At 39.8% G+C, this 17,571-nt stretch overlaps 1 protein-coding gene across 3 annotated transcripts in view; it reads left to right on the top strand.

The window, feature by feature from the left end:
• LOC126412349 (phosphatidylinositol 4-phosphate 3-kinase C2 domain-containing subunit alpha) overlaps window positions 1-17,571 on the top strand; it is a 250,635-nt gene that overhangs the window by 82,945 nt on the left and 150,119 nt on the right. For all 3 annotated transcript variants that reach the window (XM_050081901.1, XM_050081902.1, XM_050081900.1), the window contains 3 exons: window positions 541-742; window positions 6,386-6,565; window positions 13,850-13,965. In XM_050081901.1, coding sequence (XP_049937858.1) covers window positions 541-742; window positions 6,386-6,565; window positions 13,850-13,965 — 498 coding nt within the window. The remainder of the gene's footprint in view (window positions 1-540; window positions 743-6,385; window positions 6,566-13,849; window positions 13,966-17,571) is intronic.

Below are 17,571 nucleotides of genomic sequence, written 5' to 3'. Positions count from 1 at the left end.
TTATTAGGTGTTTCTCGTTTTATTGTAATGGAAAAGTAATCAGGATGGTAATATTGTTATGCAATGCTATTATTATTTTTAATAGTAAATGAATAAATTCATCTACAGAATAACAATATTTTTATTAGTGTAGTGTGTTATTACTGGATAGGAAAAAATGAAAGGGAGGGGTGGGCATGGGTTGCAAAGTTGAAACTGGAGAACATAGCATCAGTGAAGGGCAATTTGTGTTCACTAGAGGTTATTTGGTAGATCGTTTCCTCATAAGTAGTGTAGATAGCAGCTTTGCTGGCAGTTGTGCATACCACTGTGGTAGGATAATTTCAGAAAGTGGTAAGTATGGGGTGGTGAACAAATGAGAAGGGAACTGAAATTTGTAAAAAGGAAATTCCAATTTCATTTAAAGGAAATGTCAGTTAACCAGTTTGCTAATGGTTCATTGTTTCGTTGTAGCAATTAAAACCTCTAATCTTTAGTCTCAGTTGAGTGCACTTTGTGTTGTTTACGATGGCTGCTGTAATTGGAGGATATTTATTTCAGATACAAAGCACAGTTCTGAGATATTAGACTCAGTTCTAGTTCATGTAGGTGGACTGCACCGCCTGAATCAAGACTGGAATTATGACCAGTACCTTGTAGCAGCACAGATATACCACGGCACAAGACCTTTGGGACAGCCAGTTCTTACACATCCTATTGTTCGTTCCATGGGCCTATTCGAAAGAGTGCTTTTCGACTTTTGGTGAGTATTTCCTCTCTCATTACTAGAAGCTATGGCACCATTTAAAATTTTGTAGCTTATTTCATGTCAGCAGCATTGAGTTTTTCGTGCCTTTTAAAAATTTTGTTTTTAAATTTGAAACCTGAACTAGCTTCAGTATGTTGTTCAGTAATACTGATAGGCTGTGATGCGAGGTGATCAGATGCGGTGAACTGCCAAGAGAGCTAATAGAAGTTGAAACTGTGAGGCAATGGAGAGACTTGACTTAACAATGTAGCAGCGCCATGCAATAATGCCAACATAATCACAAGCAAGTTAATGTTTCGGGTCATGATTTGGAGTTATTTCTTGTGATGGACATTGAAAGGCTTATTTATAATGTACATGAACACCTGGCATTATGGAATCAGAAAAAAAGTACTACCTTAACAGGGATCTGGCACATCACACTGGGAAAGAAGAAACTCAAGATTGTGAGACAGACATGAAGTACAAGAAAGTAAAATAAATTACTGCAAATAAGCAATACAAAATATTGGTGTGGTATATTATCACATTCAAATTAAGTAGTTTATCAAATAGCTATAGTATGTTGTCCCAGAATGAGGGGAGCACTGAACCCGAACATACTTACCATGAGTGGCCCCTACTCGGTCTGTAAAATTACAATTCACACACTTGTGCAGCTGTTTGAAGATGTGTGTACAAGACTCAAAATTCCCCATATTGTGACACACATTTCATGCATTTATTATGCAGAGCTGTAGTTAGACCCATCCAAAATGCTGTGACAAAGCATGGAAAGACATCCCAGACAACGATTAATGAAATCAACAGAGTTGAACAATGTGAAGGATCTTCATAGGATTTGCAATTAATGTACTAAGGACAAAAAATATTATATTCAGTATGAAGTCTGCTTGATTATTTATGCATAACTTCACCTCTGTATTTCTAGGCTAGTTGATGAAGAATACTTAAACACTATGTTCTGCTTGGAACTTAAAAAGATTCATCTAGGATGTTCCATAAATGAAGGTGGCTTGCTAGTGTGTCAGTCAAATTGGCCAAGGTACAAAGTACTGATATGCCTGAAAGATATTATGGCTACACAGCAAGCAAAAAGTAACATTTCAAACAATGGAAAATGTAGGATGGAATGTAACAATATTATGAGAAGTAACAATATAATGAAAAGGACAGTTGCTATGAAGGGGATATTTGCTACTCATCATATAATGGAGATACTGAGTCGTAGAAAGGCACAACAACAAGACTGTCAGAAAGTTAGCTTTTGGCCAACAAGGCCTTTGTCAGAAATAGAAAACACACACACACACACACACACACACACACACACACACACACGCACGCATGACCATAGTCTCTGGCTCCTGGAGCCAGACTGTGAGCAGCAGGGCATTATGGGAGAGGCAACTGGGTGGGAATGAGGAGGCGGCTTGCGAGGGGAGGGGAGGGATAACAGGGTAGGGGTGGGGGACAGTAAAGTGCTGCAGAGAATATGCAGGGATGAGGTGGAGAGTGGGGCAACTATCTGCAGTCAGGAGGGTAGATGGTGGGTGGCAGAGAGGAAGGGGGAGAGGGTAGCAGGAAAGAAGAGAAGTAAAAATACTGGGTGCTTTGGTGGAATAGAGGGCTGTGTAGGGCTGGAATGGGAATGGGCATTTGGGTCCGGACAATGAGTAACAAAGCTTGAGGCCAGGAGGATTACATGAATGTAGGATATATAGCAGGGAGTGTTTCCACCTGCACAATTCAGAAAAGCTGATGTTGGCGGGAAGGATGTAGATGGCACAGGCTGTGAAGCAGTCATTGAAATGAAATGAAGGACATCATGTTGTGGTGTGCCCAGCAACAGGGCGGTACAGTTGTTTCTTGGCCACAGCTTTTCGGTGGCCATTCATGTGGAAAATCAGCTTGTTGGTTGTCCTGCACTCTGTGTGGGCAGTTAGGAACTCTCCCTGCAATATATCCTATGTTCCCGTAACCCTCCTGTCCCCAACCGTTATTAGTCTCATTATTCATTGCCTTTACCCGTCAGCCCCTTCCCTGTTTCCATTCCAGCACTCCATACCCTCCTACTCCATCAACACAATCAATCGTTTTACTTCTTTCCTTTTACGCGATCCCTCCGCCGTCTCCCTCTCACTCGCCCTCCGTCTAACCTCCCAACTGCACCGAGCTGCCCCACTCTCCACCTCGCCCCTACACCCTCCCAGCAAGGGAGTATGGTTCATGCTGCCAGAGACTGATTTTGTGTGTGTGTGTGTGTGTGTGTGTGTGTGTGTGTGTGTGTGTGTGTGTGTGTCAAATGCCATGTTGGCTGAAAGCTCACTTTCCAACAGTCCTTTTGCTGTGCCTATCTGTGACTCAGCATCTCTGCAATATGGTGAGTAGCAACTATCCTTTTCAGAATAAAAAGTAATATTTCTCACAGAAATCTCAGCACAACAAACAGTTGTCAACATCTGTTGTTATACTGTATTTTAGCTGATGAGAACAACTTAAGATTATTAGAATCCAGCTCTTAAAGGCTGTCAGAAAATTCATGGGGTGGCATTCAGTAGCTCAACCCTCACTCTTCTCATACACAGACAACCATAAGAGACAAAGTACAAATACTGAATAGATGAATGTAGATAAACAAAAAACAAAGCTTATTGATGGAAAAAAGATATGAAAAACAGAGACATGAGATGACAGTTATCACTTTGTACCAAGTTTGCTGCCCATCATGCAGAAATTATCACCTGAAGCTCAATTGAAAGCTAGAATTAAAATGCAACAGATTCTATTGGGTGAGTAGCAACAATCTTCAGTCTCATTCAGCGCACATTCCTTCCTGTATTCTCACAGACCTAAAAATCCTCAGGCTGAAAATGTCACTTCAAACCCACAAGCATATGATAAATATGTCACAAGTTGCAAAATGCTGATGAATGATAGGAAAAATTATTTTGTAAACTTGATGAAGTGTTCATACCTGATGGTGACTATACATTTCTCTGCAGTGGTAATAGCCTTTCAGAATTATTTCTGCTTCTGTAATCTGCTTGAAAGAGTCAATGCTTTATAATCAAATATGTCTCTGCTCATTCTGAACTAATTCCAAAATTTATCTTCATCTTCTCAAATCACTGTACAAATGATGAAATTCTCCTTGTCATCCTCTACTTGTTATTGTTATGCACACAATCATGATGGCCTTCATTACTGATAGCACTATTTTCTACTAAAAACTAATTTATTGGGTCAAGACAAGACATCATTTCAAAGCTACTCAACAACTACTTACTCCCTGTTGGCAAGATTATTTTACAGCATTTGCAGTGTGAACTCTCCATCACGTAGCCTTGAGGAATCTGCTTCATATCACTTCATGGGCAGTGTAAATTTTGGCCTAGTCAAAGGTAGATTCAAGAATGTGCCATCGGTAATACGTCACTTGAGTAGTCTCATCTGTAGAAGTGTAAAGGAAAGTTTGCATGAGAAAACTATGAAAACTGGGATGGAATTGTTTTCTACCACTTACCTTTAGAAGGAAAAATATAAGGGGCAATCAAATGAAAATGAGATAGATGGAAAAAGTAAGTAAAATGTTCATTATTTCAAAATTAATCACCTTAATTGTTAACAATGTATCACACTAAGAGACAGGATGGCCAGTGTTTTTTGGAAAAATGTTTGCTGTTGCTTACAGAACTGATTGTACCCAGGCATGCATCTCTTCGTTTGAAGCAAATTGATGGCCACAAATGTCTTTCTTCAAGGCTCCAAAAATACAGAAATCGCACAGGGAAACATAGGGACTGTACGGTGGATGTATAAGGGCTTCTCAGTGAAACTTCAGTTGCATGGTCGAAACAACCTTGGCAGGCCCACTCACTTTTCTACATGTGCACTGACCCCGCCCCCCCTCCCCCTCACCCATGACACATGCAGTCACTTCTCTCCCTCCAGAGTCTTCTTCCACACCAGTCCTTCAGTCTACTTCCACCTCCCCCCCTCCCCCTCCCCCCTCACAGGCTTTTCATCCTTCCTCCCTCTGGAGCTGTTCTCCTCGCTCCCAGTGTTTGCTCTTGCCATCCCCTCCCCACCTCCCCCCTATGTGCTCTTTTTCCCTCCTGACAATTTTTCTCCCTTGTCTTCCATTATCTATGCCAACATGCACAGCGCCACCTTAAAAACTCTTATGCCCTACTAACCTCAACATTCCGTTCCTGGAACATCACAACAGGCTCCATAAATTCTCATCCGCTCCTTGCTTCAAATGCTGACCTCTGTTACACATACTCACTCTCCCATGCAATGAAGTCCAAGGAGATCTATTATACAATCATCAGTGTGACATCAAATGAATCTCCATAGATACTATACCAGAAATCCAGCTTGACCTCAAATCCCTAGGCTCTTACAGGAATGGACTGTGAGATAACTGGAAAAGAGGGTCAAAGCGTTCAAAGGACAAGGATACTGAAAGTGGACTGAAAAAGTAAGTTGTTATGAGGGTATGCGCTGTCTCGCCAGGGAAGGAATATGTGAAGACTAGAAGAATGACGGGGAAGACATGGAATGTAGTAAGACATGAGGGAGTAACTTTCATGGTACTGAATGAGTCTGTAGAGAATAAAATTTGCAGGGGAAGACAGAGATTGGAATATATTAATCAAATCTTGGAGGTAATTGGGTGCAAGTGCTACTTCAAAATGAAGTGGTGGCTCAGGAAATGAAATTATGGCACGCCACATCGTATATTCCAAAAGACACATGATTATGAAACAATACATTTTAATGTATCACCTACCGATAAATCTGCAATTCTCTCATGGACATTTTGTATACCACCTTGCAATGGTAATGTCTTCGTGGACCTTCTAGAGGAATCATTTCTAGCCATTTAGAATCATCTACCACTTACTTGAATATATTCATTTTGATATATTCATGATATGGACCAAAGGCATGGTGATTTATTCATGTATCTATAATTATACTCCATCAATGTTACAAACAAGTAGCCAAACAGGTTTTAATTCAACACTCTAAATAATTGAAATCAGATGTTTAAGAGGTGGAAAACAAAAAAGTTAATATATCAGTTACAGGTAAAATATGTAGTAGATAAGCAGGTTCTGAAGGAAACTGTGAATAACACACCTTAAAAAAAGTGCTATCAAGATTGCTTGTTTTATATTTGAATTTATTCATAAGTGCAGCATGTGTTTGTATCCTACAGGTGGGACTATTAATTTATTTTTGCCAGTTGATAATTAAGAATGTGTTAAAAGATTGTAGAAATTGAAAGGTCTACAGAAGAATGTGCTGCTCCACAATAGTGCTGTGAGGTATTGCATGTAATATGTTCATCAAAATTCAGGAAAAGAACATAAATACGATACGACAGTAATATTATGCAACAGACACTGCTTTCTAGCATTACATATGGAACTAAATGTTACCAGCCTCTGGTGCATTTGAAAACACAGCAGATAAAGGATCAGTCTAATCCTTATTAAATTGATGGTTAACACTTTCTTCTATCGACCTTTCAGTTATCCTTGTCTTCCCTTTCTGTTTGGTTAAGTTGTGTATTTGCCAATGTAACACTTGATTGTATTCATAGATACCATAATGTTTGAACAGGCTAAATTTCGAAGGAATAAGTATTTGCATGCTGCCTCTTGAATCTCGTATAGTCTTGGTTGTGTATGGCCAGACTGTTTTGCCCCCTGAAAACCCAGATGCAAAGGATGCATCACAAGAACCAAGACTGCAAAAAATTGAACTTGGTTGGGCAGCTTTGCAGTTCTTCGACTGTGACAGGTAAGGGAAGTGTGCAAATTTGTGGAACCTGGATTCTTGCAGAAACGAGGTGTTGATCATAGTGCAATAAGATTTCCTGTTCCTCAGCTTATTCAATTTCCCTTATTTCTTATATTTGTATTTTAACATATTCTATTATTAATTTTTTGTGATTTCTCTCAAAAACCGAAAAAATTTTAATAAGCAGGTAATTATGAGCTTAATACCATCCAAAAATTTCATTTGCTGTACCAGTCACTGACCTTCATGATGACTGGAAAGGTAGCCCAATGTACGAAGCATTAGCTTGTGCCATCAGGTTGTGGGACAAACACTGATCCACAAACTGGTTTAATTCCCACTGTTCTAACACTGCATTGAGGTAACCACTGTATATTACACTTCGTAACACAATGGTATTGTCACAGCAGAACTAGTATAAAGATACTGAAAAAAGGATGGTGTACTCTGAGAAAAACTTTAAGTGAAAATTGTACACTTTTTGAAAGTCTTGGGTCACTAAAATTATTACTGATTTCAAGTTACCAAGTCATGGAGATGGGACCTGCATAAATTGAGAGAACCAGAGGTTGTTCAGGCCAACGGTCTTAGTGCAGTAGTAAGACTGGTTCCCATCAGATCATCAAAGTTTAGTGCTGTCGGACTTGCCTAGCACATGGATGGGTTACTGTCTGGTCTGCTGAGCGCTGTTGGCAAGAGCACGCACTCCACCCTTGTGAGGCCAATTGAGGAGTTACTTAATGGGGAAGCCACTCCAGTCACAAAACTGGCAACAGCTGGGAGAGCAGTGTGCAGATCACATGACCCTCCATACCCGCGTCCATTGACGCTTGTTGGCTGAGGATGACATGGTGGCGCTTAAAAAAAATTAAGTTGATTTTGTATTGGAAACGTGTTTTGCAACACTGCTTCTTTAGTGACTGGGCAAGCAATTTGAAAAAGCTATTTAATTGTTATGGGAAAGTTTTTAGGGGAAATAAATTGGGCCATAAACATAACTTTCTGCATCTTTAATGAGGTCATTTCTTGGGGTAGCACATGATTAAAAAAAAAGGACACTCTAGTTTAACAGCAATTTTTGAAATAAAGTGTAGTTTATATTAGGTAGCTAGCTTGTAGGTAGTGTTTTTATTTATACTACACTACAGCAAAAAGAAAAAAAGAGGAAAAAAAGGAAAAATTTGTTCCCAATCACCGTACATAACTCAAGCACTTTTTACAAATTCTGAGGGCATTTGCAAGCCTTTTTGATATGCTTTTTCATTTTGTTGGAAGGTGACTGTTTGCATTCTTTAAAACAATATTTACAAGGTACCCCTTTCCATTTTAACTTGAAAAGTTCCATTTTAAATTGAAAAGGTCCTTTTTTTAACCATCTTGCAACTGTTCAATAGTCTATTGTCTATAACACTGTAAATAACACAGAGACAAGGTTATGTTGCTGTTCACTCAACCACCTAGACTTGAATGACTGACAGTCAGTCAGACCAGTGTTGCCAATTCCAATTAATAATAAGGGTCATTCAAAAAGAAACAAGCCGGAGTCTGGAATGTGCAAACCAGTGACAGGAGGGTAATATCGTGGCGTGTGTAACAAGGTGTGGTTTCGACCAGAGTGTGAGAGTTCACAGCCCGTCGCTAGAGGGCACATGTGCATGTCATATGACTATACAGAGCTAGCAGCAGCAGCAGCAGCAGCAGCATGCATCAATCGTCCAACGCCACCAGTCACATTGCAAACAGGGAATGGAGGTGTCAGGAGAAGAGCAAACAGGTGTTGTTCGTTTTCTGACAGCGGAAGGACTTGGAGCAACGAGCATTCATCAGCGAATGTCACAAGTGTGCAGCGAACACTGCATATCCCTTGCAATGGTCAAGGTGTGGCACAAGCACTTTAGGGAAGAACAGGTGTCGTTAGCCGATGATGCATGGTCTGGAGCACCTCACGGTATTGCTGATGACATTGTCCAGCTGGTGGATGCACTCATTACCCAGGACTGCCTAGTGACAGTGAAAGCCATAGCTGCCGTGGTTGGATTGAGCGTCGGAAGTGTTCACACCATGATGAAGGAATGACTGCATATGCACAAAGTGTGTGCCCAACGTGTGCCCCATAGTCTTCAACCACACCATGAAGCATGTTGAATGGCCCACTGTCTTGCTCATCTGCAGACCTATGCTTGGGAAGGGAATGCATTCCTGGCACGAGTGGTGGCTGCAGATGTCATGGTGTCATCACTTCAAACCAGAATCAAAACGGCAAAGTCTTCAGTGGAAGCATCCAGGGTCACCACCACCAAAATCGCCAAGGCCATCCACACAAGTGCAGGAAATGTTATGTTGACATTCTTATTTGACCAAGATGGCCCCCTTCTGATTCACTTCATGCAGCACAGGATAACAGTGAATGCCCAGCATTATTTGCAAACCTTGACCAGCCTTCGCCAAGAAATCAAATCAAAACGACCAGGCAATCTCACCCATGTGGTCATTTTGCTCCACGACAATCCAAAGCCTCACACAGTCATGACACTCCTGCAGAAATTCAAATGGGAGGTTCGTTGCCACCCTCCTTACAGTCTAGACCTCTCTCCCTGTGACTACACCATTTTTGGTCCACTTAAGAAGGCTGTGAGGGGCAAACGATTCACCTTGGACGACGACATCCAGCTGTACATGTGGAACTGGTTAACATCACAGTCCCGGGAATTTTATGAGATAGCTATTCACCATCTTCTGTCACAGTGGGGCAAGTATCTCAACAGCCAGAGTCAGTACTTCTAACATACAGGTAATTATGCCTCCGGCTCATTTCTTTTTGAACGCTCCTTATAAATAACTTACAGAATTGCATGAATTGCTAGAAATTATCAGCCATTTACTCAAAATTTCATCTACTACCTGTTTGCAATAGTAGCAATAGCACTAATACGTATATAGAATAACTGGAGTTAAAGTAAAAAAATAGTTTATCCATAATAATTTTTTTGGGGGATGTGTTATGTACCGATTCCAATTTCACAATTCCAAGAATTGCAGATTCCATAGGAATCAACTAGTATTGGAATTGAATGATTCCAGTGGCTTGTGCATTGATTCTTTGTTGTTAAATCTTTTTTTTATGTTAGTGTTCTCATTTTATCTTCACAGCAGTGCAGTCATATGAAAGTAAATAAAGAAAGGAGCAGAATAGAAAACTGTCTTAAACACTGCTACATCTGACAATAAACCATTTTTTTCACACAGAAAACAGTTTAACAATTAAGAATATGCATTATCCAGTAATTATTCTTCAATAATATTCAGACATTTGACACGGGTCATAGTGTGTTACCTTACAAAGTGATGACCTAAGGACAATGTTACAATGTTTTTTATACCGGCTTATCATTACACAGCTGTTCAAAGAACGTGTGTGTGTGTGTGTGTGTGTGTGTGTGTGTGTGTGTGTGTGTGTGTGTGTGTGTGTGTGAGAGAGAGAGAGAGAGAGAGAGAGAGAGAGAGAATGAAGAGTAGAACAGGCAAAAATAAAAAGGACAGTATAAATGATAAGCAGCATCAGCAATATGTGCTCTTCCTTGATACAGCAAGTTGGAATGCTGGTAAAATAAAAAAAATAATAATAAAAAAAAGAAAAGAAAAAAATTACTAACTTTTAATATCAAGATTATCTTCCCATTCCCCTATTTTAATTGGTAAATTATACATTCTAGCAGTAAAAACTTTAAAAAGTACTTTCGTTCTAAATGCCTATTTGTAAATGTCCTACCCAAGGGGCATTTATATGGTCCACATTATTAATTCAACAATAGCATTAGGCAACACATGTCCGAAACATGGGAAAGTAATGCAGTAGAAGTCAAAGGGGTTGCTTGGAGATAATGAAATGGGGAAGACAGTAGAAGATCAAATAGGTAAAAAGAAAAGAACTAGTAGAAATACTTGGATAACTCAGGAGCTATTGAATGCTGCAGTGCTGCTTCACATCCAGTAATATTGGTGGCCAGAGAGCAGTGCGGCTGCTGGCAGCTTGCTTGTAAGCAAACATGCAAGCTGGCCATTCTGCAATTATCCTCAAACAATTTTAAAGAAACTACTGCGTAAATAATTTGATTCTTGTGAATCGTCATCTTCATGATAAACTGCTTATCATTTTGTTAATCTTAGAGTTATTGTGATATTCTGAGTCTGCTGCCTGCAGCAACAGCCAGTAATTCTCTGTCTATTGCCGACAAAAGGGTTTGAGCCTGTGTAAGTTTATGAGAAAAGTGCAAATGACCACAAAATTACCAATACCCATTGTTGTTGTGCTGCGCCAGTTGCTGCCTGGCTACTGTCTACTGCTTAAGCTAACTGTACATAGTGATGTGGATGAAAGAGCAAGATAACCATTGCTGATGTGTCCTTAAGTCTGTTGAAGGCTTCTGTTATTGTTTGTGTCCATGGCACCAAGTGTTTGCCGGTTTTCCTTTAAGAACAGCAATGAAAGAGGCTTTGATTTCTGCAGCATTTTGCAAATATCTTTGGCAAAAGTTTATCATGCCTACAAAATGTCTTAAGTCTTTAATAGTTTTTCGCTGGGGCATATTCAAGATTGGTTGACCAACCACTTTCTGAGAGTGGATTGGTACCCTGTGCACCACTTCATTTCCTAAAAATTTAAGACAGCTTCCTTAGTCTGCACTTATTTTGCATTTACGATGAAGCCATACTGCTGGAGACATTGAAATAGCAACTGTAAATGCTCTTCATGCTCTCGCTCATCACATGAAAAAATCATGAAGTCATCGCCTGTCGGTGTGGCCGTGCGGTTCTAGGCGCTTCAGTCTGGAACCGCGTGACCACTACGGTCACAGGTTCGAATCCTGCCTCAGGCATGGATGTGTGTGATGTCCTTAGGTTAGTTAGGTTTAATTAGTTCTAAGTTCTAGGCGACTGATGACCTCAGAAGTTAAGTCACATAGTGCTCAGAGCAATGAAGTCATCTGTATATGTAAAACAAAAATTCAAACCTTTGAGCAGCATTGCGCAATCTGAAAGCACAAATAGGAATTCAAATAAACTGAAGGGGGTAATAACAGCTATCTTAGGAATGTCAAATGGGCCATTAAAGTTTCTGTATAAGCCTTGTCACAATCAGTTGCACTGAAAATTGGAGCGTTGTATAAAGCGCTTGGAAAGTTTTGAACATTGCGGATGGTTAATTATTTGGCACAGTCCTACCATTTAGAGCCCTAAAATTACTGCAAGCTCGAAAGGTACCATCTTTATTATGCACCAGATGAAGTGGAGATGCCCAGGGACTATTAAATTTGTGTTTAATACCTACATCCAACCACTTGTCAAAATGCTGCTCGTCTGCAGCATAATGTTCCAGTGCTAAGCAGAGGGTGCAGGTGGAGACAGGCTGTCCAGATACTGCCTGCATGTAGGGCTTTGTTCAGTACCATGCTTCCATTGGACTTAGTTGGCTTTGTTAAGTATGGAAAGCTCTGCAGAACTTGTTGATATGGATCATTGTCCTCGCCAGCAGTGGTGGTTATATTTGGATCACCATTGTTGCAGAGATCATAATTAGCTGATTATTGCACACTTCACCACACCCTCAAATGATTAAAAAAATAAATAAAAAAAACCAAGATGAGTTGAGAGATTATGGCATTTGTAATAATTCATTCGCCGTCTATTTGTGTGTCGAGGTTTACTAGCCAACAAGCTACACCAAAGTTAGGAATGATTGTATCGTTTGCAGCTTTTACTGTGCACACCTGCTGACAATGTGTAGGACAAGTGCACTGAGGGGGCACAATGCCAATGTGTGACCCACTGTCAATTAAATATTCAATGCTGTCCATTATGTATTTAGCAGACATATGCTTTACTGAAGCACTTTACACTTGCGAATGTGCATGTTGTTGTTGTGCATTGAACACCATTTTTACAGTGGTTGACAGAGATATCCTCTTCTAAAATATTGAAACGGCACTGTGGAATCTTAAATCACCCAAAGTTTATTCTATTCCTGACCTGATCTGTTCTGGTATGAATGGCGTCAATATGAGCTTCTGGGATATTCCTTCCTATAACATCACCAGAAAACAGAGCATCCAGATCTAAACTTTTTGTAATTCTTTTACTCTGAATGAATGCCGTAGGGAAAAAATGGAAAATCGTATTGGCTTTCTCCACTAAATGCAATAATGGTACAACTGTCATATGGTGCAAAACGATGTTCATTATAGATGGAAGGTGGTTGAACCATATCGTACATAATGCTTCTTCTGAAGAAAGGTTCTGACTCGCCAAATTATGCACGGGTCATAATAGTTCTGATGGGCTTCAACTTCCGATGCCCCCCCCCCCCCCCCCCCCGCCCCCTCCCAACGTAGGATGCATTGCTTACAGTGTTCACTCAGTACCAACAGGTACTTTATTCTTTATTACTAAGTCTTTAAAGCTTTGATATGGTTGCCTGGCAGTTGGCTGCAATACCAAGTCTTGCGCCTCTCTAACCAGCTCCTGAGCCATATTGGTGAAGATAAGGTTCAATTTGTCTTTATCATTGTACACATGGTATTGCTGAAAAATGTATACCATGTAAATGAACCATTCTGTAGGAAGAGTTGTCCAGAAAGTCAGCATTCATACTGATTTTGTTGTAACTGAAATGTTTATTTATCAAAAAAATGATGACAAAACTGGGGAATTGCAGTCATATTACTGCTGATCTTCCTGCATGAAGAGAGGAATCTGTTGGTCTATCATTCATGGTGGCATAATATGTTATGTAACATGGATGACTTAATCTCTTAATCTCTGAAATGCGGGGTCACCACTGTAGTTACATACTTCACAGTAAAGTAAGGAGTGCTAATAAATGATAATGATGTAAGACACTTTATTTCTAACCTTCATAAAAGAAATCAGTATCGAATCCATTACTAGAAAAATAAGAATAATCCAAAATCCCAGAGTCTTGCAGATTCTCTCTCAACTCCACATACTCATGTTGATTCCTTGAACTGTCAGTCTTTCTCGCTGATATTCTCGTAAAAGTTCAAATAGAAAAAAGAGCGAAAGTAAATGTCATGTTTTTCAACTGTTTTAATAATTTTTAGTAACCCCCAAATAACGTTAGATGCAATTTTTTTAATTTTGTTTCTTTTGTTTTAGGCAGACATTTCCTGCTAAAATGTTTAATTAGTGGCTTAGTAGTGATTAGAGCACTTTTTTCCATTGCATGTGTATACTGTGACTCTGTTGTGAAATAAACTGTGTTATTAGGGTAATGGTTCAGGGAAGCTTCCTTCTTTCATTGTGGCCTGCAGTAGCAGACAAGAGACTGGGACCAGCACCTGCTGCAGGAACACGGCCACATGCTGACACTGAACCTGTGTTGTGTAAGTTTCTCTAATCTGAATGCATGCTGAGCTGACATTGCAACAGATTTCACTTTCTTATACATAAGAATATCTTTGATGTTTTGAAATAATTATTTTTTTTCAGTATGCCTGTGGCTTAAGTCAGTTTTAGATAACTGCTGAATCCAGAGCTATAAACATTAAAATGCAGCAGCAATAGCTGTTACAGAAATATAGGTAAAAAGAATGTTGCTAGCCGACCAAAGTTTGTTGAAAAATTAGTGGCATTGAATACAAATGTAATCTAATTTACATTAAAACTAGTCTTCCCCACTTACATCCTCGTCTTCTGTCACAGAAGTAGAGAACAGTAAGTAAAAACAAGAATAGAAACAAAATGTTGGGCCACAAGTCATCAGATATGTTTGGCTTGGAGAATTAGTCACAGTGTGTGTAAGTGAACAGTCCTCATATCCATCTCTCACTACAGTCGGTGATAGCACAATGGTCTTTGGCTATGCAGCTCACATAGAATGCTGCATTGTCAACTTGGCAGAAATTGCGCAGACAGCAACTACATTACAGTCCAGCACGTTGGCAATGTCACCAACAGGCTCACCTGAATCTGCATCACATTTGAAGAATGAGTACACTTTGAAAATAGAATCCCTTGCTTGTCTGTGAAATGCTTGGCGCCTTTTGGATGTTTCGCCAATTATGGAAAAACTCACACTGAAATTGGTCACTTGCAGCTTCATGTACTTAAAACATGATACTGCACTCGCATATGATGGAAGTTTACATGGTATGGGATGCTAAAACAGACTGAGCGCTGAATGGATAACTGCACAGCTGTCTACTGCCCATCCCCAACTGAGAAACCATAAACACGTTTGCACACACCGGTAACATCATCTTTGGGAGAGATGGTGCATGTGTGGAGGGTGATGGGAACACACACCATTGATCCTCATTTTGCAGTTGAAAGCAAATGGTTTTGTATTGCGTATGGAACAGTTAACAGTACCAGCACAGAGGAGATTACAAGTACAGAATTCCCATTTGATAGCCAAAGACCATCTCATGACAAGGAACATGCTATCCATAAAAATATGGCATTTGTGAGTAAAACTGAAGTCTTTGACAGTGTAACTTCATGTGATACTGTGAAAACAATTCCACTGGCAGTAGCAAAGTTTGCACACTATAAATATCAACAAAACGGAAGCACACAAATAAACATGGTTGGTGCTATGTCTTTAAATCCAAAGGAAATCTGCTTAGAATCTCTGCTCTAAAACTGAGCTTAGTTCTTGATAAACTTACCCAAGCAGTGGTATAGATTAAGAAAATAGTGCTCTCGTTAGAAGAAAAGAAAAAAAAAAGAAAAATCTGTTCCATAGGATGTAAACTGTCACCTGAAATGCCAGCACGTTCCTTGATCTTTATTGGTTCTTGAAGTTTGCTTTCAATATCAATACTAAAGAAAGAAGCTGTGATACAACACACAAACATTATTATGCAACAAAACAAACATTATTAATATGTTTACTCTTTATTCTTCATGTTTAAATTGTAACAGTCCTCTGCCACTAGAGGGATCCGAATTGTAGCATGGCAGTGTGTAATACAACTATGTCAGTGCATGAGGGAGTTTTGGATTTGAAGAGTTTCTCCACACATGGAGCACCCTCTCCTTCCGCATGACAATGCTGCGACATTTGCAAAAATCTGACGCCTTGGGTTAACTTTTGTTGATCATCCTCCATACAGTCCTGACTTGGCCCAATCACATTTTCATGTGTTTCAGAAACTTAAAGAACTTGTTCGAGAACATCACTTTGAAGTGATGAAGTAGTGCAAGGAGAGGTGAGGATATGGCTCCATCAACAAAGTCAAATATTTTAAATGACAGTATCGACAAACTTGTCTCTTCTTGGCAGAAATGTGTTCAGCACCAGAATGACTGTGGTGAGAAATATATGTGTAGACATGAAGAATAAAGATGTAGGACATTAATAACTTCAGTTTTATTTTAAAAACTTTAGGTGTCTTCACACAAAAAATTTGGAGGCATTACTTTTCAGTGCAATGTATGTCCCTATTTAACAATAAAAGGTTAATTGGCTGATGTGTGAGCTTCTTTGTGCATTTTTCATACTTACATCTGTGCATCTATCACACTTACATTTGACCTTTAGGAGATAATTCGGCATTGTTGCATGGCTTTGGAACCATTCATTGTGTGTGAACAGTGTTTTGATGATGGCCTGAAGTTTCAAGGTTGCTATCTGCATGTAGACAATGAAGTAAGACTGAATAAAAAGCTTATTTGAGATGATAACTTTCAACTATAAAGTATCATATTAACTTGGTTTCTGTCCCCACCCGCCCACTCTCTCTCTCTCTCTCTCTCTCTCTCTCTCTCTCTCTCTCTCTCTCAAAAACACACACACACACACACACACACGAGTACAAAGACGTTAGTGGACTTGTGGTACCAGCAGAGATATATTTGTAGAAGTATCTGCCTCCAGTGTGCAATTAGCCAAGTGATTGCTTGGTAGTGACTATTGACATTACAGCCAAAATGTGTGGCTTTATTATTTTGTTGTATATGATGACATGACAGTACACTCAAAAGAATTCTAATGGAAAAGAATACTAGAGCATCAAGTAAGAAAATAAATAAATTAAAAAGTCTGTTTCCTGTGGCAATGTCAATACATGATGGATCATTGCCTCGCATTATTGCAGGCTTGAATTTGACATGGCATACTATTGATGAGATCATCAATCCAGCCCTGCCCCAAAATGTGTCATCCTTCAGTGGAGATTCTGCATAAGTGGAGCAGAGTATGTGGTCATTGAAAATGCCCAAATGCAGTTCTTCAATCAATCCCACACCTGTTTGATTGGGTTCATGTCCGGAGAATAGCCAGGCCACTCCCTTCTGGTGATTCTAGGACACTGGAGGAACTTGTTCACGATAACAGAATGGTGAGCACATGAGTTGTCATCATCTGGATGAAATTGTCACTGAAATGTAACTGATATAGTTGCACTGTTGGTTGCAGAATCTTGTTTCTGTAAGGTAGAGCACTGGGATTGCTCTCAGCAACCACAAGAATTGTATGTGGTCTGATGTAATATCAACACAGAACATCACTCCACCACCATCACCTTGCTGCACATGTGGGACAGTGTTTCCAAACAAGTTGTTTGCTATTATCAGGGTACTAAAAGATCAGAGTTTTTTTCCATAAACAACAACCAGCTTCAATTCTGGGGCACCCATTCTGCATGATTTCTTCCCCATCTGTAACAGAGTGCATGGTGTTGTGTACAATGCGGTGTTCACCATGTTTGGTTTGATGCAATACACGATGTCCTGTGGCATCTTCAAATGCAAAATGCAGTTCTAGGGTGATGAATCCATAAATCCTTTGACCCAAAAGTCATAGATATTGATCACCTTAGGCAACTGTCGAATGTGAATGGCCTGTGTGGTGCAAGTCCTCAATACTATCCGCCAGTTCGAACTGATTCCATGTGTGCACAACATGACTAACTTTGGTGCACACATCAAGCAACTTCTGTGGTTGACAAGCCATCTGAGGACAATGTGATGATGGAAACTCTTGT

The sequence above is a fragment of the Schistocerca serialis genome, chromosome 7 (genome assembly GCF_023864345.2).
Source record: "Schistocerca serialis cubense isolate TAMUIC-IGC-003099 chromosome 7, iqSchSeri2.2, whole genome shotgun sequence".
NCBI classification, from domain to species: Eukaryota; Metazoa; Arthropoda; class Insecta; order Orthoptera; family Acrididae; genus Schistocerca; species Schistocerca serialis.
This window is presented reverse-complemented; position numbering and strand designations above follow the sequence as displayed.